Here is a 22,094-nt window from a genome sequence, read left to right on the forward strand (position 1 = left end):
AGGGAGGGGGGTGACTCACAGGGCATTGGGGCGCGCCTGGATGATGGTGTGGTGCTGGTTCGGGGGTCGCGGGGTGGCTGGGCGCCGTGGCTGTGACTGGTGGTGCTGGTGGTGCTGGTGCGGGCGTGGACAGGATGGAGCTGGAGCAGCCTGAAGTGCCCAAAGAGGGCGAGGGTGTGGCCGGGCCGCTCTCGATGCTGGCGGATGCGGTGAAGAACTCGACGCAGGTCCTCATTGCGCTGCGGAACAACCGCAAGCTCCTGGCAAGGGTGCGGGCCTTTGATCGGCACTTTAACATGGTGCTGGAGAACGTGTCGGTCTTCTGGACCGAGAAGGGCGGCAAGGGCCGCGGGGTGAAGCGGGCGGAGGACGTGGAGAAGGACATGTTTGTGTCGAAGATGTTCCTCCGTGGTGCCGGTGTGGTGCTGGTGCTCAAGAACCCCAAGTAAAGGTGTGTGGGTGCTCGGTGGTTGGCGGTGGTGAAGGGGAGGGAGGCCAGAAGGGGGGGGAGCAGGGGGCGATAGTGGGATACATGGCATGGAATGACCTCTGGTTGCAGATGGCCAGGGGATGGTTGTGGATGGATAAGGGGATGGTTGTGGATGGATAAGGATGGCTATGGGACGCTACGAATGGGTGCACGATGGTTGTGGAAGGCTGCGGATGACTGTGGGCTGCTGACGAATGACTCGGGCATGACGTGGTGGTGACGCGGGGCGGGCAGCGATGCGCGCGCGGCGTGATAAAAACGCGCAGGCCGCGGTGTGAGGCAGGACAATCAGAGTAGGGCACAGAACAACAAGTAGAACAAGAACAAGAGAATATGTTTGGAATCAAGAATTACACTCCCAAGGACGTACCGACGACAAAAAGCAAGACGGTGCTGGTGACCGGGACCGAGGCCGGGTTCGGCCGGCGAATGGTGGAGACGCTCTCGGGCGCAGGGCACACGGTGGTGGCGGCCATGCGCGAGATCAAGGGCATCAACGCGACGGCTGCTTCGGAGCTGCGTGAGCTGCCCAACGTGGTGGTCATCGGCCTCGATGCCAGTGCCGACGACGCAAAGATCGAGTCGGCTCTGCACGCGGCAGCGGCGGCAGCCGGCTCGCCCATCGACGTCCTCCTCCTCATGTCGGCGACGGGCAAGATTGGCCAATCGTCCGATGAGCTGATGGCGTACTTTGACGAGCGGATCGCCAGCCAGCACCGCATTGCGCGGACGGTCTCGCACGACATGGCCAAGCGCGGCCACGGCTCGATCATCTTCATGTCGCGGACGCCGCTCGACATGGGCACCGACAGTGCCGGAGTTGGCGCGTTCTCGGCCACGCAGTGGGCCATCGAGGCTCTTGCCCGGACGATGCGAACCGAGCTCCGCAGCTCGGGCGTGGACGTCTTCTTCTTCCCGGCCGGCGCCGAGCTGTACGATCTCGACGATGTCGATCCGGACATGTTCTTCGAGACGACGGCCAAGCAGCTCGAGGCCGGCGCCGCGCCGCCCGACCCGCTGGTAGTTGCCGGTACGCTGCTGCAGCTTGTGGGCCAATGAGGTCGCAATCGACAGCATCAACAGCTGCAGCATAGTGTGTAGTCGAGGGGGGAACGTAAACTAGAGACGAGCCTAGAAGCAAGGGATGGAGAGGGGGGGCGGGGGGGGGGGGCGGCCTGGCTGGCTGGCTGGCTGGCTGGCGAGCAGCCGGCACCAGTTTCGGCTCGGTGCGCTGCCTTGCTTCGCCACCGGGTGCCAGTGCCAGGGGCAGCAGCAGGCGGGGCAGGGGCGGGGGCGAGCACAAGTCCTCTGCCAACAGTCACACAGCATGGACGTGGTGTCGTACCTTGCACAGCTCGACGCCGAGGCCAGTGCCGAGGCGGGGGCTGGGAGCGCAAGCAGCGGTGGCTACCAAGTCCCTCCTGTCCTGGCCGGGCTGGAGATGGTGGAACACGGCGGGCCGACGGGCGGGGCGGGGCTGGTGGTGGTGGACGGCCTGTGCGGCGGGGCGGGCAAGGCATGGGCGACCTCGACGGTAGACACCCCGCTGGGTGTGCCAGACATGGACGTGGTGGTGGGAAACGGGATGAGCAAGCACTACACGCTGCTGCAGGGCGCGGCAGGCGCAGGCGCCCCGCACACTTCGCTCGACTACCAGCTGGCGCTCTCGTCGCTGCTCGACGCACCGACCTCGGGCCCGAGCACCCGGATTGAGCCGCTCTTTGCCGTGGTACCCGATGGAGCGAGTGTGCCGGTTGTGACCGGGTACGCCGAGGCGAGCGCCGATGCTGCGCAGGAGACCGCGGCCAACTCGGGCTCACTGCTCCGGGCGCCGTCGGCGGCGGGCTCGTTTGTGCGCGGCTCGGCGTCGCAACGGCCGTTTGCGCCTGGCGCCGGGACCAAAGCGGTGCTTCCGGTCGGGGCGCGGAGTAGTGGAGCGGGATCGCTCGGCCTGGCGGCGTTTGTCGGTGACGACGTCGACGCCGACGCGGTGCTCGAGGGCAGTGCGTCGACCAAGGTGGAGGACGGGAAGAGCTCGGGCGGCAACCGTGTGGCGTCGGGCTGGGCGGTGGAGGCCGACGAGGGCGATGGCTTTACGCGGGTGGTGGATGAGCAGAGTGCGGCCGAGTGGGCGGTGCTGGACGAGTCGAACACGTCCGAGTTCCACAGCGTGGTGCCAGACATGGCGATGAAGTACCCGTTCGAGCTGGATCCGTTCCAGAAGCGCGCGGTTATGCATTTGGAGCGCGGCGAGAACGTGTTTGTGGCAGCGCACACTTCGGCTGGCAAGACGGTGGTTGCCGAGTACGCCATCTCGCTCTCACAGAAGCACATGACGCGGGCGATCTACACTTCGCCAATCAAGGCGCTGTCGAACCAAAAGTTCCGCGACTTTTCCGAGACCTTTGACGACGTCGGTCTACTCACCGGCGATGTGCAGATCCATCCCGAGGCGACGTGCCTGATCATGACGACGGAGATTTTGCGGTCAATGCTGTACAAGGGTGCGGACCTCATTCGCGACGTCGAGTGGGTCATTTTCGACGAGGTCCACTACGTCAACGACCTCGAGCGCGGAGTGGTGTGGGAAGAGGTCATCATCATGCTCCCAGACCATGTTGGGCTCATCATGCTCTCGGCCACGGTGGCCAACACCTTTGAGTTTGCAGACTGGATCGGGCGGACCAAGAAGCGGCCAGTGTACGTGGTGTCGACCGACAAGCGGCCAGTCCCGCTCGCACACTTTGCCTTTGTCCGCGACGAGCTCTTCCCGCTTGTCGACGCTGGGCGCAACTTTAACGACGCAGGCTACTCGGCGGCGCTGCGCAAGTTCCATCGGGCCGAGGCTGAGGATGGCGGCGGATCGAGCTCGGGCGGGTCGCGGCGGGGCGGACAACCGCAGTGGCGGCTCAAGGCCAAGGCCGCGCGCGAGCAGTGGAACAACATGGTGCGCTTCCTGGCAGCCGAGGGCCTGCTCCCGTGCGTGGTGTTTTCATTCTCGAAGAAGGTGTGCGAGCAGGTGGCCGGCGGCCTCGCCAACATCTCGCTCGTCTCGTCGACCGAGGCCTCGGCCATCCACCGGTTCATCGAGGAGTGTCTGCTGCGGCTCGAGCCTGCCGACCGCGAGCTGCCGCAGGTCCTGCGGACCCGCGAGTTGCTCAAGCGCGGTATCGGCGTCCACCACGGCGGCATGCTGCCGATTGTCAAGGAGATGGTGGAGATGCTCTTTGGCCGCGGGCTGTGCAAGATCCTGTTTGCCACCGAGACCTTTGCCATGGGCGTCAACATGCCGGCCAAGTGCGTGGTGTTCAACCAGCTCCGCAAGCACGACGGGACGCAGTTCCGCGGCCTGCTTCCGGGCGAGTATACGCAGATGGCTGGACGGGCCGGGCGGCGCGGGCTCGACACTGTCGGCACAGTCATCATCAATGCTGCCAAGTCGCTGCCGGAAGCCTCTGAGCTCATCCACATGATTCTGGGCAAGCCGTACGCGCTCGAGTCGCAGTTCCGGCTCACCTACAACATGATCCTCAACCTGCTGCGGGTCGAGGATCTCAAGGTCGAAGACATGATCAAGCGCTCGTTCTCCGAGGCTGACAACGCGTCGGCGCGGCCCGAGCTGGTGGCCAAGCTCCAGTCGCAGCTTGCCGAGCTCGAAGCGCTCGAGCCGATCGCCTGCCTCCTTGACGGCACGGCGCCGGCTATCGAAGAGTACCACCTGCTTGCGGCCGAGGGCCGCGACCTCGGCTCCTACCTCAACGCGACGGTGCTCGGCTCGCGGGCGTCGCGCTCGCTGCTGACTTGCGGACGGGTGGTGGTTCTTGACTCGCCGTACGGGCCAACGCTCGGAGTGGTCCTGCGGTTCTTTGTTGATGTGGCGGGAGCCGCGGCTGCGGGCGCGCCGAGGGCGTCGGCCTCGCTAGCATCGTTCCTCGGCGGCATCGACCTCGGCGCCAGCGGCTCGGCCGCGACCTCGGTGGTCCATGCCCTCGTCCTCGACTACGCCGAAGAGTGCAATGCGCCCGAGGTGGTCATCCATCCGTGGGCCGGGCTCTGGCTCCCGCCGCGGAGCGGGTTTGTCGGCTCGGTCGTCTCGATCAAGGCGTCCAAGATCCGCGGTGTGACCCACGACGTGCTCGACGGCATGTCGCCGCGCAAGCTTCTTGACGAGCGCGACGCCGATGCGGTGGCGGACGCCGCCGTACTGCTGTACAACCACGCGGCACAGGTGGCCGCGACGACGGCTGGCGGCGAGACGCCGGCACGGCTCGACATTGTCACACCCTCGACGCTGAGCAGCAGCGGCTCGCTGGGCGACATCGACGTGGCGGAGAAAGAGTCGGCATACAGCCGGGTTGTCGCCGCGCTCTCGGCGTCCAAGTGCCACACCTGCCCGCATCTCTGCTCACAGTTTGAGCGGGCGGCGCACGAGCACAAGCTCAAGAAGTCCGCCAATGCGCTCGCCAACAGCCTCTCAGACGACTCGCTCATGCTCATGCCCGACTACCAGCAGCGGGTTGCTGTCCTGCAAATGCTGCAGTACGTGTCGGACGACGAGACAGTCCTGCTCAAGGGCCGGGTGGCGTGCGAGATCAACGCGTGCGACGAGCTCATTGTGGCCGAGCTCATCTTTGACAACATGCTCACCGGGCTCGATCCAGCGCACATTGTGGCGCTCCTCTCGGTCCTGCTTTTCCAAGGCAAGACCGACGTCGAGCCGGTTCTGCCAGAAGTGCTGAAGGAGGCTAAGGAGTCCCTCGTCGAGCTCACGACAAGGCTCGGCTTGCTGCAGGCCGAACTGGGTCTCGACCTCGATCCGGCGGCGTACGTTGCCAACTCGCTCAACTTTGGCCTCATGGAGGTTGTCTACCAGTGGGCGCTCGGCAAGCCGTTTGTCGAGATCTGTGCGCTCACCGACGTGCTCGAGGGCTCGATTGTCCGCTGCATCGTGCGGCTCGATGACGCCTGCCGTGAAGTCCGCAACGCTGCGCGGGTCATCGGCAACGCCGAGCTCTTTGCCAAGATGGAGGACGCGTCGCTGCGAATCAAGCGCGACATTGCCTTTGCGCCGTCGCTCTATCTGGCGCCGTAGTAAGCGTAGCATGTCTTTAAGGCACCGACTATGCAAAGGGGTTGATCCGCGCAAAGATGGCCTGCCCGCGGAAGAAGTGAAAGGCCGAACCGGCAATGTGCAGCGGGAGCAGGTAGGTGAGAGCCTGGCCGGCGTTTGAATGGAGCCAGTATGCGTTCTTGGCCAGCGACTTGCGCGGGGCATCGGTGCCCGGGATAGTCCAACCAAAGAATGGCAAGCCCTTGCCGCCAAAGTAGCCCATGGTGACGCCAGACACGGCCATGCCTGAGACGAGCACGTAGAGCGCCTTGTGCGAGAGGTCGGCGCCGAGCCGCTCGACCGCCGAGCCCGGAAGAGGTGCCGGGATCTTTTGGCCAGGTACGCCTGAAGGCGGATGGCGATGCGCGGTCCCATGGCGAGGAAGGTCAGCAGGCCGCACGTCTTGTGGACCGTCATCAGCAGTCCGTGCATCTCCTTGTCGTCCTTGTCCACCAGCTGTCGCCGGATCTGGATGGTGCCGACGCATCCGAGCCCGGCCGTTGCTGCCACGCCCCAATGGAGCCACTTGAGAGCGTTCGGATATGACTCGGGCGGCGGCGGCGGCGGCGGCGGCGTGCCGCCGTTTGCCGCCGGCGTCGTTCCTGCCGCGCGGGCGTTGGTCGCCGCGGAGGGCTTCGAGAAGAGCGTGCGCGCGAGCGGGACCGGGGTGGCGCTGCGGGCCACAGACACGGTAGCGAGTGCGGTACGGCGGGTGAGGTTCGAGACAATTGACGTGAGCATGGCCGTGGATATTGAGTGCAGTGTGGGGGGCAGGGTGGGCGACTTCGCCACTGTAAGGCGGAGGCAGTCTTGTTCGATGGCGTCATGAAGGAATTAGGAGGTCGCGAGGCGACGGAGAGCGGCGTCGCGCGATTCGCTCTAACGCTCTGTCTCGCACAAGTACCAGTATGACCATAGGCGATACGTGTAGCCTGCAGTATGTACTAATAAAGGCGCATAGTAGCATCAGTGAGAACGGTCTCTAGATAGAGTATAGGGGAGAAACCAGCTGGGCCTCCCAGGAGAGGCTGACAGGCGCAAGAAGGGCCTAACAAAGACGTAACTTGTGGACTAATATTATATAATTGTAGTATTGTAAAACTATAGATATATATCTGTCATGGCAGTTTTAAAAAATATATCATGTTTCACAGTTCAGTATATATAAAACTATTATATTTGGTTTTTCGACAACAATATTTGATACTTTTTACGTTTGCCGCGTGCGGCCGGTGCCCCCACACACCCACCACAACGACCAGGGGGCTGGTCCCCACACACCCAGGCAAGCACACAAGCAAGCAGCTACCCAGCTACACACTCAGAATCAACCGCCTCGCGCCGCACGGTGCACGCAACAGAACAACACGACTGCCCGGGCTCATTGCTCAGCAAAATAGTTAGTAACTAGCCAATATCGGTGACAGCTCCAAGAGTCGCCACTCCACATCGCTGCGTATTCGACACGTTCACGCACCGATCTCAGACATTTATCCAGCTCTACACGTACAGCGCTTCCCAGCCATGCGGTTGATACTCTTTGTATCTTCATATGCGGTCTCTATCGGCCTCATGCGCCCGATTCCCAAGATCAGAGTCCCCTGCAGCGGGCGGAGAAACTAAAACCGCCACTCTTCACTCCATGGCGCCATAGGCAATCATGGCTGGCGTCAGAGATTCCTGTCGCAGTATAAGACCGCTGCCTGCCAGCGAGTAAGCTCACTCAATCCATCTCGACATCCACTACAACACACTCTTCCATCAACATGTCCAAGGTCATCTTTGTCACCGGCGCCACGTCCGGATTCGGCAAGCTTATCACGGAGACACTCTCTGCGCAGGGCCACACCATCATCGCCACCGGGCGTAACCTCGAGGGCAAGAACGCCGAGGCTGCGGCTGAGCTGCGCGCGCTCGCCAACGTGCACGTCGTCGAGCTTGATGCGACGTCGACCGAGTCGGTCGATGCCGCGGTGGCGGCCGGCATTGCGGCAGCCGGCCCGATCGACGTTGTCATCAACAACGCCGGTGCTGGCATCGGCGCAGGTCTCACTGAGGCCGTCACGCCCGAGCAGCTTGCGCAGCAGCTCGATGTCAACGTCGTCGGCGTCCACCGCGTCGTCCGCGCGGTTCTCCCGGGCCTCCGTGCCCAGGGCTCGGGCCACATCATCAACATCTCGTCGATTGTCGGACGCAAGGTCCTTCCGTTCATGAGCGCCTACGTCGCGTCCAAGTACGCGCTCGAGGCATACTCGGAGGCACTCCGCTACGAGGTCGGCCAGCTCGGCATCATCGTCTCGGTTGTCGAGCCCGGAGGATTCGGCACCAACTTTTTCGGCGCCATGAGCTCTGCAGCCGACTCGGAGCGCGCAGCGTCGTACGGCGAGGAGATCTCCTCGTTCCCGGCCAAGTTCTTTGACGGCTTCAGCAAGGCCGTGACCGCAGAGGACGCCCCGAGCCCGCAGCTTGTCGCCGATGCCGTCTCGGGCCTCATCGAGGCCGGCAAGGACCGCCAGTTCCGCACCGTGGTCGATCCGCTCAACGGCGGCTCGCCCGACCTCGTCAACATCAACGAGGTTGCTGAGGAGTCGGCCAAGGCCACCTACAACGCCATCGGTCTCCCCCACCTCTTCAACTAAACCCTCCCTTGGTTCTGGTGGCACACATATCGCACACACACAAACACGCACACACACACCGCGACGACAACCAGACGCGCGCGCTCGCGGCGGACGCTCTCGTAGTCGTAGTGGAGGGACATAAGCATGACTGAGACGACAATGTAGCAATGGCGACGGCGGCGGTGAGGTCCTCGCTCGTCCACTGCGCCGAAGCCTGCGCGCCGCCACTGACCTTGGACGTCGACACGGCCCACGCATCATCGTGGTCGCCGCGGCGCGCGGCAGCCGTACTTGCAGCCACGGCAGGCGCACGCTCACATCGGGACCGCAGTCGAGCCGGCCGGAACAAACGGAGCAGCGAGGATGACGTAGCTGCCCTCGCTCGACGCGACTTGCGACGCTGGCCGTCATCGCCAAGCGAATACTCTCGACAACGCTATTCCGCCCGTAGGTTTGTGTGGTCCGCTGTGGGTGAGAGGGAGGAGAGAATTGGCCGCAATGTGTTTGTTGCGCGTCTCTACGCCATGGCGTAAATGGGGTGAAGGGAGAGTGGGGGGTGGGGCGGGGGTGGCTGTGTAACGATGGGCGGGTGGGTACGGGGGAGGGTGTGCGGGGCGCTGCCTGAGGCCAGCGGAGGAGGATCAGATCTCCGTCCACCGACGCCAGTCCGGGCGCATGAGCCCAGCCTGCGAGCGTGTGATGCTGGGCAGGGGGCGGGCCAAACGAGACCAAGCTTAGGCCTTGTTCTCCCACGGATCGACGCAGAGCTCCGGGGCGGGCGGGGCATTGCGGTCGTGCTTCGAGCCGCCGGGGTTGACGTTGACTGCACGAGGGGAAGCAGGTATGTGGCGTGAGTTCAGGGCAGTGGGAGAGAGGGAAGGAAGAGGGGAAATGGGTTGGAGGGAGGAGGAGGAACGTACAGACGTAGGGCTCGGGATGCTGGTGCTCAAAGAGCCACTCGTCGCCCTCCTGAAGCATCTTCTGGATGGCGACCGAGTCGGTCACCTCCTTCCGCGAGTCAAAGACAGCCCGGACTTCGGCAGCCTTCTCGAAGAAGATCGGCCGGTGGACAGCCCAGTCCATGGTGGTCTTGAGGACGTTGCGGTACATGGTCTTGACACGCGCCACGTGCGCAGCACTGCGAGCAAGCGACGCCACTGCAGTTCCCGCACCCAGCCACCCATTGTCCCCAACAAAACCACATATCCATCCACAGCCCACGCCGCCAGCATTGCCCATCACTCTGCTGTGTGAGTCACCGCCGCCCGTGCCCCCTCGAGGCTTGCCGCTTCGGCCCGCTCCCCCGACCTCCCGCTCGTCCTCACGGCATTCCTCGAGGCCTCCTCTCCATGCTGCACGTCTATAGCGCCACCTGTACGTTCTCCACCATGCCCTTGCTGCCAGCCTACCACGCTCCGCACGCTCTTCCGCCGCCGCCGCCGCCCCTCTGCCGCCTTGCCCATGCCCACCCCCTCCGCGATGATCCCAATTTTTGCCCAGACGGAGCGGGGCACGCCACCAGCCGCCAGCCATGGCCATGCCGACCACGCCTAGACCACATCCAGGACCGGCTCCCCCTCCTCCCCTTCGGCTTCTCCCTCTCCCCCCATACGCGTGTACGTACTCTTCTATGTGTTGAAGCAGTGGAGTGTGCCACCCCACCCCCCTCACCCGCCCCTGCCTCCGCGCCGCCGACCGACCACAGGGCCCGACCAGCCGACTGGAGCCAGCCCGCGGCTGCAGCAATGGAGCCCTGGAGCAGACGGCCACAGTCGACGCCACCTCCGCACATGCGGTACACGACCATCACCACGGCCCGTCCGGCCACCACGCCCAACACGCTGGTCATCACCCTGGCGCGGCCTGCGGTGAAGAACGCGTTTAACCAGGCCATGTACGCCGACATGACCGCCGCCCTCGACGACGCCGCACACAGCGACGAGGTCGCGGTGGTGGTCATCACCGGCGCAGGGAGCTTCTTCTCCTCGGGCGCTGACCTCAAGGAGATGGCGGAGATGGCAGGCCCGCCGCTGGGATCGGACGACAGTGACGACGACGACGGCGACGATAACAAGCTCGCCCGCTCTGCCGCCACTCCGCGGACCCGCGGCTGGCACGCGCCTGTCGGCCGGTTCATGTCGCGGATCATCACCTTTCCCAAGATCCTCATTGCTGCCGTCAACGGGCCGGCCGTCGGCGTCGGAGCCACCCTCCTGCTTCACTGCGATGTGGTCGTTGCCGCCGAGTCGGCCTCGATGTGGCTCCCGTTTGCCCGCATCGCCGTCGTTCCCGAGTTCTGCTCCTCGCTCCTCTTGCCCAAGATCCTCGGGCCAAGCCTCGCCGGCGAGATGCTGTATGCGCAGGCCAAGCTGACCGCCCCTGCCGCTGCCCGCGCGAACTGGGTCTCTACGCTTGTGCCCGAGCCGGCCGACGTCCTCCCTGCCGCCCTCGAGTGTGCGCAGCGGATGACGGCGCCGCCGCTCGCTTCCGACTCGCTCGCCCTCTTCAAGGCCATGGTCCGCGATGCCGACCGTCCTACGCTGCTCGCACTGTGCGAGCGCGAGCTGGACCTCCTCGACATGCGCATTGACAACGGCGACGTCGCCCGCGCCGCCATGGCCTTTATGATGGGCCGCGGCAGCGCCTCGGCCCTCCCGCCGCTCTCCAAGCTCTGACTCTCCCCCATGCATGCCATTGAATGGCACGTTGTCATTCAATTGAATACCAGCCTCTTGCCACGCCACACTCGTCGCTCAAGCGCAGCATGCTCTCGCTGCTGGTGGCGGCGCAGGTCCGCGACCTTATCACACAGCTGCGGACCACAAACTACAACAGAAGCAAAGCACACATCAAGCACGTACGTAACACCCCCACCACTCCCTCCCTCTTCCTTCCCCCTCCCTCCCCGTCTGCCCGCCCTCTCCCCACAACCCTTCCCCCCCCCCCCTCCCGCATTTCTCCCTTGAGCCGCGCCGCGCCACAGCCCGCGTCCCTCACCCTCGATCGTCCCCTCGCGGCCTCCATTGTCCCCGCCTCCCCCCAGGCAGGGCACAGCGCTACAGCGCCACACCCACACCCTGCAGGGACCCAGCATGGCCCTGGGCTTCCCCCTTTGCCTCTCTCTTGTCCCCCCTCCCCCCCTTCCTCCCCGCCCGGGCTAGGCTCGGTAGGGAACGTGGCTGCTACGGGCGCGGCTGTGTGGAATTTTTGGGGGTCGGTGGCAAAGAGGCGGTGGCGGTGGCGAGCTGGCGGCGAGGCCGGGCGGTGGTAGGCGGATGGCCAGAGGAGGCGAGGCGGAATGACTCACCGGGAGAGCCTGACATGCACCGCACAGCTCATCCAACTGTATGGCGTCGAGGTCCATGTGTTTGTCATCCAGACGGTGCTCCAGAAGCTCGACCTGACGCAGGTCGCTGCCCACGAACAGATTGTCAAGTTCCTTCTCCTCGCCGACGAGCTGGAGGCGCTTCCGGCCGAGTGGGCGTCGTCGATCATCTGCTTGGCGTACGCCAACGCTGTGGGGTGCGGCATGGCTATTGCCGACCTCTCGCAGCTCTCGATTGTGCTCAAGGCCAAGCTCAAGCTCCGCGTGCGGCTCGGGGTGGCGCTCGCGCAGTCGCCGGTTCCCCAGCTCAAGGCCGAGGGCATTCAGTTTGTGCGCGACACGGTGAGCGAAGTCATCCAGGCGCACTCGAACAAGGCTGGCTCAGAGCTGGCCGGCCCGCTGGGCGCGGACGAGGACCTGTGTGCCGCGCTCGCCGAGCTGCCTTCCCCCGAGCTTGGCGACCTGGTCGCTGTCCTCACTTCGGACCCAGTGCTGGAGGACTTGGTCCCGCGGCTGCGCAAGCTCAAATCGCCGGCGCTTGAGGCGCTGGCGTCGGGCCCGCCGCCGGCGCTCACTCCGCCGGCGCCGCCTGTTCTCCACAACGCCCTCATTCTCCGCTCGTCGCTGCCGGACCACTACACGCTCGGCGGCTCGCTCGCTGCCAACGGCGCAGGCCTCGCTGCCGATGAGGCCTCCAAGCTTGGCGAGTTTATGGTCGAGCTTGGCTACGGGTGCGCCGACTCGCGCAAGGCGCTGCAGCGAGTCCTCGCCCAGGCCGCGCCTGGCGGCCTTGATGAGGCCATGGTCGGCGGCGCTCTGGCTGCCATGGCCGCCACCCTCACCACCCTCTCGCCGCCGACCTCGCTCGCGGCCATCATTCCCACCCTCCGCTCTTCGCCGTCGTCGCCGTCGTCGTCCTGGAACCTCGATGTGTTTATGGACGTGGTCAAGGCCGCCGCGCCGCACCTGGTTTGGGACAACGTTCTGCGGTCGGTCGACACGCCCAAGTTTCTGATCCACGACCAGGACGGCCTCGAGTTTCTGGTCCGCGCCTACCGGCTCGGCACCGGCTCGGCCCAAGCCTCGCTCCCGCTCTCTGTCCTCTTTGCGCACTGGACGCACACCGAGGCGCAGCTGGCCCTGCTGGCGCAGGCCGTTCTCGCGCCGCCGGACCTTGTCGACTTTGCGCGCTCCCAGCGGCTGGTCCCCATACTCGCCGACAACTTTCGGGTGATGCCCGTCGACGCCACCGACTCGACGGTGCCGAGCGGCGGCGATGACGACCCCGGCCTGCATGGGGGTGCCAACTCGGCGTGGCGGTCGCACGACCTGGTAGAAACGCTCTGCCGGCTCGGCGAGTCGCAGCACGGGGCCGAAGTCCTTGTGCTGTTTGGCCTCGGCATCGCTGATGCGCCCGAGGCGCTCCTCCTCACCCTCTGCGCCATCCACAATTCGCGGCTGGCCTCGCTCTCGGACCTGATTTCGGACGCAAGTGCGTCGAGTGTCTCTTCGCCTACGTCTGTGACCGAGGTCTCGATCAACTCGCCGTCGCTCGCCGTGTCACTCACTTTCAACTCGGCGCTGCTTGACGTGACCGCAGCGCTGCTGCCGCGGTTCCTGGCAGCGTTTCCGGCGTCGGCGCTGCTCCTCCGCGCCCTTTGGGCAGCCGCGCCGCAGGTCATGGTCCACGGCATGGCCGCCATGTACGCGCGCTCGCCGGGCTCGCTCACCGTCATCCTCGACATTGTGCAGGACAACAAGGGCATTGCCGTTCTCCTCGATCAGGCCGAGCCTGACTTTGCCTTTGCCCTCGACATTGCCGCCCTCGCCGCCCGGCGCGACTACCTCAACCTCGACAAGTGGCTGCTGGACTCGATCTCGCGGCACGGGCCGGCCTTTATGGCGGCCTGCATCGCCTTTCTCCGCTCGCGCGCCTTTGGCGAGACGCCCGGCACCGAGCCCGGGCCCGACGGCGCGCCGCCGGCGCCTGCGCTTGTGGCCCACACCCTTGGCGACACGAGCGCGCCGGAAAAGTCGGCGCGAGCCTCGCCCGATGCCCCGCTCCCGCTTGTTCTTGCCACCGTCTCGTCGCTGTTCAAGACGCTCCAGGCCTCAGCCGCGCTCCTCCCGCCGGTCCTTGTCTCGGAGCTGCGTGTCCTCTACACGGCGTGCGTGCAGGCGAACCCGGCGCTGCTGCAAATGACGCCCGACCCGGTCGAGTCGTTTTCGCGTGAGATTGAGGCCGAGGTCAACGCCACCTTTCAGCGCATCTACAAGGGCCAACTCTCGATCGACGCCGTCGTTGCCATGCTGCAAAACTACAAGACGTCGGGCGTGACGCGCGAGCACGAGATCTTTGCCTGCATGATCCACTCGCTCTTTGACGAGTATCGCTTCTTCCCGCGCTACCCGGACAAGGAGCTGCAGACTACAGGCATTCTCTTTGGCGCCCTCATCCAGAACAAGCTGGTCTCAAACATCCCGCTCGGCTACGCGCTCCGGTACGTTCTCGAAGCGCTGCGCAAGCCCGACGGGTCCAAGATGTTCTCGTTTGGCTACTGTGCCCTCACTCAGTTTACCGCCCGCCTCCACGAGTGGCCGCAGTACTGCTCGCGCATTCTCCAGATTGCTGACATTCAGGCCAACCACCCGCAGATTGTCAACTTTATCTCGGAGATCCTTGCCAACTCGACACTGCCGGGCGCAGGATCGGACCTCGCGTCGGCAACGACCGACGCCTCGTTCTCGCTCCCGCCGGGCATGCCGCACCTCGGCGACTCGGGCGCCTCGCCCGACGACATCGAGTCGCTAGCGTCGGGCCTCGGCCCCGCGCCTGGGCCTGATGCGCTCGCCGGAGCTGGGTCCGGCGGCGCAGAGCCGCCAGCCACCCCCTCGTTGCCCAAAATGACCAACATTGACACCCTGCTCGCTGGCCAGGCCAAGGCCGCCGCCGAGGGCGCCGAGCTTGACCAAGAGTCCAAGGACAAGATCCGGTTCATTTTCAACAACCTCTCGCGGTCGATGCTCCGCGGCAAGGCGCGCGAGCTCGAGGCCTTTCTCGAGGCCAAGCACTACACGTACCTCTGCCAGTACCTGGTGGTCAAGCGGGCTTCGATCGAGCCCAACTTTCACGACCTCTACCTCTCGCTTCTCGACTTTCTGGACCTCCCGCAGCTGACAGCTGCCATTCTGCAGTGCACCTTTGACAACATTGCCATTCTCCTCCAGTCGGAGCTTATCAAGACCTCGAGCTCAGAGCGGAGCCTGCTGAAGAACCTCGGCTCGTGGCTCGGCCAGCTGACGCTCGCCCGTAACCGCCCGATCCTGCACAGGAACCTTGCGCTCAAGGCTCTTGTCCTCGACGCGTACTCGTCGGGCCGCCTCATTGCTGTTGTTCCGTTTGTGGCCAAGATCCTCAACGCCTCGGTCGACTCCAAGGTCTTCCGCCCGCCCAACCCGTGGCTCATGGGCATCATCCGCCTCCTGGTCGAGCTCTACCACGTCGAGGGCCTCAAGCTCAACCTCAAGTTCCAGGTCGAGGTCCTGTGCAAGAACCTCGGCCTGGACCTGGGCTCAATCCAGCCGGCGACGCTGCTGCGGCGGCATGTGCTCGAGCTGCAGGCGGCGGCGGCCGAGTCGGGCCGCGCCGTCGCACCGCCGCCGGTGGTCCAGCCTGCCGGCGGTGCGACCAGCCCCGAGGGCGGCGCGGCCGCTGACGACAGCGCCACCTACGAGGCGCTTGGCCCGGTGGCGCTGGCGGCGGCACAGGCCGCGTCGGGCACCGACGGTGCCGAGGCCATCATCCCCAACCTTGCGCAGTACGTCAAGGTCAACCGCGGCATCTTCCTCTTCCAGCAGCAGCCGCAGCTCAAGGGCTGCGTCCTCCTCGCCATCAACCGCGGCATCAAGGAGATGCTCGGTCCGGTAGTCAAGCGCTCGGTGACCATTGCGTGCATCTCGGCCCGCGAGATCCTGCTCAAGGACTTTGCCATGGAGCCCGAGGAGAGCAAGATGGTGACCGCGGCCCACAACATGGTGCGGTACCTCTCGGGCTCGCTGGCGCTGGTGACGTGCAAGGAGCCGCTGCGGGTCTCGATCTCCAACCACCTGCGGTCGCTGCTGCAGGCAAACTTGCCCGAGGCACAGCACTCGAACCTTGACACGCTGGTGGCCCTGGTGGCGCAAGACAACCTCGACCTGGCGTGTCACGTGGTGGAGCAGGCTGCGACCGAAAAGTCGATTGCCGAGATCGACGTCTCGCTCGTGCCGGCCATTTCCGTCCGGCGCAAGCACCGCGAACGGACGGGTCAGCCATACTACGACACGTCGATCTTCAACGCGGGGCGGTACCCTAGCGCGCTGCCGGACCCGCTCCGGCCGCGGCCGGGCGGGCTGGCCGGCGACGCCTCGCGGGTGTACGCCGACTTTTCCAAGGCGCCGGCCGGCTCGTTTGCCGACTCGATCATGGCTATGGCGTTGCCGGGCGATGCGAGCGGGAGCGAGCGCGGGACGCTCGGCGTCGGCGCCGACGACGGCGGGCTCGAGGCCGCCGACGACGAGTACGCTGCCGAGCGCGAGCGGCTAGACTCGGCCGCGTGGGTGCCGTCGCCGCTGGACTCGCCGCGGGCGCTGATGGACAAGTTTGTGCAGTACGTGGAGGAAGTGGAGCGGCTGGTCAACGCGTGCGTGGCAGCGGAGATCACGAGCGCGGCGGCGGTGCCTGCCGAGCATCCTCTGAGTCACATCATGTCTCGGCTCCTGCTGTTCTTCCACTCGACCGAGGAGCTGGCGGTGCGGACTGAGCTGCTGTTTGGCGCGGCGCGGCGGCTGTACAACAAGCTGTGGGAGCCGTCATCGGCTGAGGCCGCCTCGCTGCACCTGGACATTTTCGTGGCGCAGCTCCAGTCGCTGGTCATGTCGTCAGGCGTCAAGTCGTCGAACGCGCTGGCGACGGAAATCACGCGACTGCTGCTCTCGATGGAGGTCCGGCAACCGTTGTACGATACTGTGGCGAAACGCTGATTGTGGCGCGGCTGCTGGCGTTCAAGGAGCTCGATGCGCACCTCGCGCAGCAGCTGCACAAGGCGGCGAACCCGCCGCCGGGAACGTCGATTCCGCTGGCGAACGTGCTCGAGTCTGTGGTCCGGCTTCTCCACCGCTTTGCGCTCGACGAGCCGGTCATGTTCCGGGCCGACTTTCCGACGACCATCAAGGCGCTGGTGTACATCACGAGCCTTGCGCCGGGCCAGTTTGGCAACATTGAGGGCGCCTTTGCGCTCTTTGACGTGGCCAACGGTGGAACGGGAGGAGCGCCAGGCCTGGCGGCGTCGACGCGGCTGCCGGCGCATCTCTCGTCGATGTCGGGCGTGCTTGTGGTCAACTCGTTTGCGTCGAGCTCTGCCGACCACAACGATCCGCCTGACGCGCGCGAGCGTGTGGCGTACGTGCTCGAGGAGTGGGCACGGCTCTCGTCGGACGCTGGTCTTGTGGGGACGGGCGCCGAGGTGGCGTGCATCATTGCCGGCCCGCTGGGGGTGGGCGAGACGCTGCACTCGCCAGACGGCGGCGAGACGCCTGCGCAGAACGCGCTGGACACCATCTTTGCGCGATACGTCCACTACCTGCAGGTGCAGAAGCTGATGGACGACGACGGCGTGGCGCCGCTCTTCTTCCGAATCGCCACCGAGATGGCGGTGGAGGCGTGGCTGGTCAAGGAGGCCGAAGGCGAGGTGGCGTGCGATGGCGTGGACGCGCTCTCGAACCTCATTCTCGGCCTCGTCAAGTGGTTCAACCGGGTGGACGGTCCGCCGCCGGCCAACTCGCCGTCCAAGGTTAATTTGCTCCGGCAAGTCCTCGCTATGGTGGTCAAGGTCCTTCTCTACGACTACGAGCGGCAGCCGATGGCGTTTAACCAAAAGCCGTACTTCCGGCTCCTCACGAACCTGCTCAACGACCTGACGACCAAATCACCGCTGCTGGACATGCTCTCGTTCCCGATTCTGTCGACCTTTTCGTCGGCGTTCCTCCAGCTGCGGCCGGAGCGAGTTCCGGGCTTTGCCTTTGCGTGGCTCGGCCTCATTTCGCACCGGTGCTTCATGCCCAAGCTCCTGTTGGCCAAGAAGGGGCTCCAGCTCCAGGGCTGGCATGTGTACCAGCACCTTGTGGTTGCCCTCCTCCGGTTCCTCAACCCGCTGCTCCGCGTAGAGGCGGGCAGCGGCGACGAGGCCGGCGACGACGGAGACGGCGGCGACAACGACGACCCGAGTGCCAGCTTTGCGCCGGCGGTCCAGCTGCTGTACCGTGGGACGCTGCGGCTGCTGCTGGTCCTCCTGCACGACTTTCCCGAGTTCCTCTGCCAGTACCACTTTTCGTTCTGCGACGGCATTCCGCCGTCGTGCGTGCAGATGCGCAACCTGCTGCTCTCGGCCTACCCGCGCAGCGTGCGGTTGCCGGATCCGTTTGCGCCGAACCTCAAGGTGGAGCACCTGCCTGCGCCGCGGGTCCTCTCGCAGTTCCGGGTCATTCTCACGTCGGGCGGGCTCGGCGTCGAGCTCGACAACTACCTCCACGAGCGGTCGCCGGCGTCGTTCCTCGGCTCACTCCCGTCCAAGCTCCTGCTGCCGACCAACGACATCGACGACACGCCGTACGACGTGCGGCTGCTCAACGCGCTCGTCCTCCATCTGGGCATCTTTGCCACGTCGGCGCTGCCTGCTGGGGCGGCGATGACGACCAACATCATTGCGCGGTCGCCGTCGATGGACGTCTTTGCCTCGCTCGCGGCAAACCTCGATCCCGAGGGCCGGTACCATCTGTTCAACGCCATTGCCAACCAGCTGCGGTACCCCAACTCGCACACGCACTACTTTTCGTGCGTCCTTCTCCACCTCTTTGCCGAGGCGAGCTCGGACCAGATCCGCGAGCAAATCACTCGGGTCCTCCTCGAGCGGCTCATTGTCTCGCGTCCGCACCCGTGGGGCCTCCTGGTCACCTTTAAGAAGCTGGTCAAGAACGCGAGCTACGACTTTTGGTCGTTTGGCTTTACCTCGTGCGACGCCAAGGTCGAGCAGCTGCTCGAGTCAGTCGCGCGCTCGTGCCGGGCATCAGCGCCCGGTGCCGAGATGGCGGGCGCCGACGGCGCGCCTGCTCAGTAGTAAAAACCTACATCTCCCTTGTTGCGCTCACCGCCATGCCGCGCGCTTGCGCCGCCGCACGCTCGCAGCGCCGGGCCGGCGCTGTGGCACGCCCGTGTGCGGAATGGCGTCTATCGGCGCCGGAATGACCAGCGTTGGCGCCGGAGGAGATGGAGGTGCGGGAAGCCGCGGGCACTCGCTCGCGTCGACAGAGGCCGAGTCCGAGGCCGAGAGAAGCGCATCGAGGGCGCCTGACGAGAGATCCGAGAGCGAGTCGTTTTGGGGCAGTGGTGACGGAGCCAGGGCCGGGCGCGGCGAAGGCGGCGGAGACGGCGAGAGGGCGACACGGGCGATGCGAGCAGTGCCGGGCAGTGAGTCGTCCCTCGGGAGCGGCGGGGCTGGGCGTGGGCGGGCGGTGATCGACGACCGGCGCGGGAGGCGCGGCAGCGGGCCGGCCGGCGTCGACGAGACCGAGCGAAGAAGGTGGCGGAGCGAGTCCGAGGTGATGTGCGAGGCACCACGGGAGCGCGGCTTGCGGCGGCGACGGCGGCGGCGGCGCGAGCTGGATGCCGAGACCGACACCGAGTCTGACCTTCCGTCGACGAGCAAGTCCGACGGGAGCGCGGCGGTGGTGGCGAGGAGAAGCAGGCGGGTACGGTCGAGCGCCGCAACAATGGCGGCAACCGCGGGTGTGTCGTCGACGTCGCCGGCGGGAAACTGGGTGAGATGAGCAAAGGTCCGCCAGAGTGCAGCAGCGTGTGGGAGCGGATCGCCGCCACCGGAAGCAGCCCAAGCGAGCAGTTCGGTGCCTGCGTCGGCGTAGAGATACAGCGCAATGTCGTCCCACGGCAGGAGCGGGTATGAGGTGGCAGCGAGTGCGATCGACTCGGCCACTGCAAGCGTCCACGGTGTCGCCGGCATACCATCAGGCAGGACAGCCAGCGGCGCGGCAGCACAGAGGGCCTCAGTAGCAACATCCAGCGCCTCGACAGTCAGCCCGTCAAGAGGAGTGACGCCGCCGGCTTGGAGGGCAGCAACAAGGTCCGGAAAGGTGACCACGGCGCGCGGAGCAAGGCGAGTCAGTGCCGCCAGCGCCTCGGCCAGATCCGAGCCTGACGGAGCAGCAGCCGTGGCTAGAGCAGCCACCAGCAGCAGCTGATCAAACAGCAGCGCGAGCGGCGGAGCGACAGAGGCCAGAGCCGCAAAGAGCGGCCAGGCGTGGCGGGCGAGGTCGGGATCTTCGACGTGTTGGGCAAAGGGCAGATCCGCGAGGCCCTGTGCAAGACAAGCAGCAGCCGCAAGCAGATCATGCGGAGAAAGAGTGGTGGCCAGTGCCGCCGTGGCAGCAGCATCCGACGATGAGGTGCATGACGGTGGCGGGAGAGCTAGGTCGACGACATGGTGCGGCGCGAGCTGTCCCTCGCCAGCAGCAGCCAGCACAGGCGCTAGAGCAGAGAGGGTGGAGCAAGAGAGTCCAGTGGTGGCGGCGAGAGTGGCAGAGAGGCGAATATGGTGCATGAGGTGAGGAGGGGGGGGGAGGGGGGGGGAGGGGGGGGGGGGGAGGAGGGAGGTGATAGTGGCACAACAGTGGGAGGGGGGAGGGGCAGGGGCAGGGGCAGGGGCAGGGGCAGGGGCAGGGGCAGGCCTCTCCCACCCTCACCACACACACCCCACTCCCATACACACACACACCCCACTCCCATACACACACACACGCACACACACACACACACACACACGCACCACTCCCAGACCCAGACCCAGAACCATGTCCACTGCCCCCATGGACGACGGGGCTGCCTCCTCCGCCACCACCACCGCCACCACCGGCACCACCGCCACAGCCACGGCCACCACACACATGGTGGTTGCCCCCCCGCAGAAGAGGGACTACCGTCAGCGGGCACACTCTAACCCGTTCTCTGTCCACACCATGAAGTAGTACGTCCTGTATGGGGAGAAGGAGGAGGGGGGAAGGGGGGGGAGGGGGGAGGGGGGAGGGGAGGGGGTGGGATGGTCTCCGCCCTCTGTCGTCCTGGGCGCTGGGAGGGGGCTGGAGGGGGCTGGAAGGGGGCTGGAGGGGGCTGGAGGGGGCTGGAGGGGACTGGGACTGGAGGGGGGAGGGGGGCATGACTTACTGTTGTGATGGATTTGTTGGTGGTGGTCTGGTCTGGGCTGGGCTGGGCTGGACATGGCGTGGTGCTGGGGGGGGGGGGCGATGGCGGGTTTGGCGCGGCTACTCTGCGCTATACTGGGCAATGGACTCTCCTGGTCGACGCCATACTTGCATGCTCCTGCGGCTTGTTCTCTTGCAGTCCGGTCAAGCCGGACTTGTACCCGTGGCATGAGGTGTACCCGGCGTTTGTCAAGCCCGAGATGAGCTACGCAGAGATGCCCAAGGTCGAGATCGCTGACATTGGCTGTGGATTCGGTGGTCTCCTCATGGCCCTCTCGCCACTCTTCCCTGACACCCTCATCATGGGCATGGAAATCCGCCTCAAGGTCTCGGCCTACGTCCACGAGCGCATCGTCGCCGCCCGTGCCAACGGCAACGGCTGCCAGAACCTTGCAGTTACTCGGACCAACTCGATGAAGCACCTCGTCAACTTTTCTCAAAGGGCCAGCTCTCCAAGATGTTCTTCCTCTTCCCGGACCCCACTTTAAGGCCAAGAACCACCGCCGCCGCATCATCTCCCAGGCCCTCCTCGCCGAGTACGCATACACCCTCAGGGTCGGCGGTATGCTCTACACCGTCACCGACGTCCTTGACCTCCATCAGTGGATGGTCGAGCACCTCGACGCCCATCCGCTCTTTGAGCGCATCCCGGACGCCGACGTCGCCGACGACCCGTGCCTCGTTGCCGCAATGACCAAGACTGAGGAGGGCATCAAGGTGGCCCGCAACAGCGGCGACAAGTACCCCGCCGTCTACCGCCGCATCGACGCGTAGCCATTCCGCATCAACGTCCGTGAAAGTCTCCCCCTACCACTCCATAGTGTCGATTTGTCAGTCAGCTGCGGTTTGAGGGACGTGATCTTCCCCATATACCCGCCACAGTCGTGGAGGAACAACGGCGAGAAAACAAAGATCACAACTTTGTTTCATGCCGGCTGTGCGTCGCCACTTTTACAACATCACGATCTGTCAATCCTCATCTCAGGTCATTGCAGCCGTATATGTGTACAGTACACATGTATATCTATATATACTACGTGTGTGTCACATATCACTTTGAATACAACAAGATGCCTTCTTCCCTTCCCCTCCCACACGGACCGCTCACACCACTCAAGAGCACAGCTTAAATCACCCCTCAGAGTACCTGGACTAGGGACGAACGAGCGCCTCCCCCCCTTTCTCCCCACTCCCCCATCTCACTCATCTACTACACTCCTTTTACTTGTACCTGCCTCT

At 65.2% G+C, this 22,094-nt stretch overlaps 9 protein-coding genes across 9 annotated transcripts; 7 read left to right on the plus strand and 2 right to left on the minus strand.

Moving 5' to 3' along the window:
- Positions 1-134: 134 nt before the first annotated feature.
- AMSG_05327 (small nuclear ribonucleoprotein Sm D2) lies at positions 135-449 on the plus strand (the record flags this gene model as incomplete). Its single annotated transcript, XM_013902582.1, has 1 exon — positions 135-449. The coding sequence occupies one exon, from the start codon at positions 135-137 to the stop codon at positions 447-449; it is 315 nt and encodes a 104-aa protein (XP_013758036.1).
- Positions 450-823: 374 nt separating this feature from the next.
- AMSG_05328 (short-chain dehydrogenase/reductase SDR) lies at positions 824-1,549 on the plus strand (the record flags this gene model as incomplete). The annotated part of the gene is made up of 1 exon (XM_013902583.1): positions 824-1,549. The coding sequence occupies one exon, from the start codon at positions 824-826 to the stop codon at positions 1,547-1,549; it is 726 nt and encodes a 241-aa protein (XP_013758037.1).
- A 268-nt stretch (positions 1,550-1,817) lies between these two features.
- AMSG_05329 (DEAD/DEAH box RNA helicase) lies at positions 1,818-5,582 on the plus strand (the record flags this gene model as incomplete). The annotated part of the gene is made up of 1 exon (XM_013902584.1): positions 1,818-5,582. One exon carries the CDS (start codon positions 1,818-1,820, stop codon positions 5,580-5,582), a length of 3,765 nt encoding a protein of 1,254 aa, XP_013758038.1.
- A 28-nt stretch (positions 5,583-5,610) lies between these two features.
- Positions 5,611-6,341, minus strand: AMSG_05330 (uncharacterized protein; the record flags this gene model as incomplete). Its single annotated transcript, XM_013902585.1, has 2 exons — positions 5,611-5,928; positions 6,012-6,341. 2 exons carry the CDS (start codon positions 6,339-6,341, stop codon positions 5,611-5,613), a joined length of 648 nt encoding a protein of 215 aa, XP_013758039.1.
- Positions 6,342-7,366: 1,025 nt separating this feature from the next.
- AMSG_05331 (short-chain dehydrogenase/reductase SDR) lies at positions 7,367-8,239 on the plus strand (the record flags this gene model as incomplete). The annotated part of the gene is made up of 1 exon (XM_013902586.1): positions 7,367-8,239. One exon carries the CDS (start codon positions 7,367-7,369, stop codon positions 8,237-8,239), a length of 873 nt encoding a protein of 290 aa, XP_013758040.1.
- Positions 8,240-8,712: 473 nt separating this feature from the next.
- On the minus strand, positions 8,713-9,874 carry AMSG_05332 (uncharacterized protein). The gene is made up of 3 exons (XM_013902587.1): positions 9,846-9,874; positions 9,142-9,378; positions 8,713-9,044 (listed from the first exon to the last, which is right to left on the minus strand). Coding segments are annotated over exons 1-3 (327 nt in total). The 5' UTR covers positions 9,847-9,874; the 3' UTR covers positions 8,713-8,955.
- Positions 9,875-10,011: 137 nt separating this feature from the next.
- AMSG_05333 (enoyl-CoA hydratase/isomerase) lies at positions 10,012-10,896 on the plus strand (the record flags this gene model as incomplete). The annotated part of the gene is made up of 1 exon (XM_013902588.1): positions 10,012-10,896. One exon carries the CDS (start codon positions 10,012-10,014, stop codon positions 10,894-10,896), a length of 885 nt encoding a protein of 294 aa, XP_013758042.1.
- A 79-nt stretch (positions 10,897-10,975) lies between these two features.
- Positions 10,976-18,700, plus strand: AMSG_05334 (CCR4-NOT transcription complex subunit 1; the record flags this gene model as incomplete). The annotated part of the gene is made up of 3 exons (XM_013902589.1): positions 10,976-11,078; positions 11,556-16,553; positions 16,595-18,700. The coding sequence occupies exons 1-3, from the start codon at positions 10,986-10,988 to the stop codon at positions 18,698-18,700; spliced, it is 7,197 nt and encodes a 2,398-aa protein (XP_013758043.1). The 5' UTR covers positions 10,976-10,985.
- Positions 18,701-20,612: 1,912 nt separating this feature from the next.
- On the plus strand, positions 20,613-21,629 carry AMSG_05335 (tRNA (guanine-N(7)-)-methyltransferase; the record flags this gene model as incomplete). The annotated part of the gene is made up of 3 exons (XM_013902590.1): positions 20,613-20,620; positions 20,995-21,280; positions 21,345-21,629. 3 exons carry the CDS (start codon positions 20,613-20,615, stop codon positions 21,627-21,629), a joined length of 579 nt encoding a protein of 192 aa, XP_013758044.1.
- Between the last annotated feature and the right edge of the window lie 465 nt (positions 21,630-22,094).

The sequence above is a fragment of the Thecamonas trahens genome (genome assembly GCF_000142905.1).
Source record: "Thecamonas trahens ATCC 50062 unplaced genomic scaffold supercont1.22, whole genome shotgun sequence".
Lineage (NCBI taxonomy): Eukaryota > Apusomonadida > Apusomonadidae > Thecamonas > Thecamonas trahens.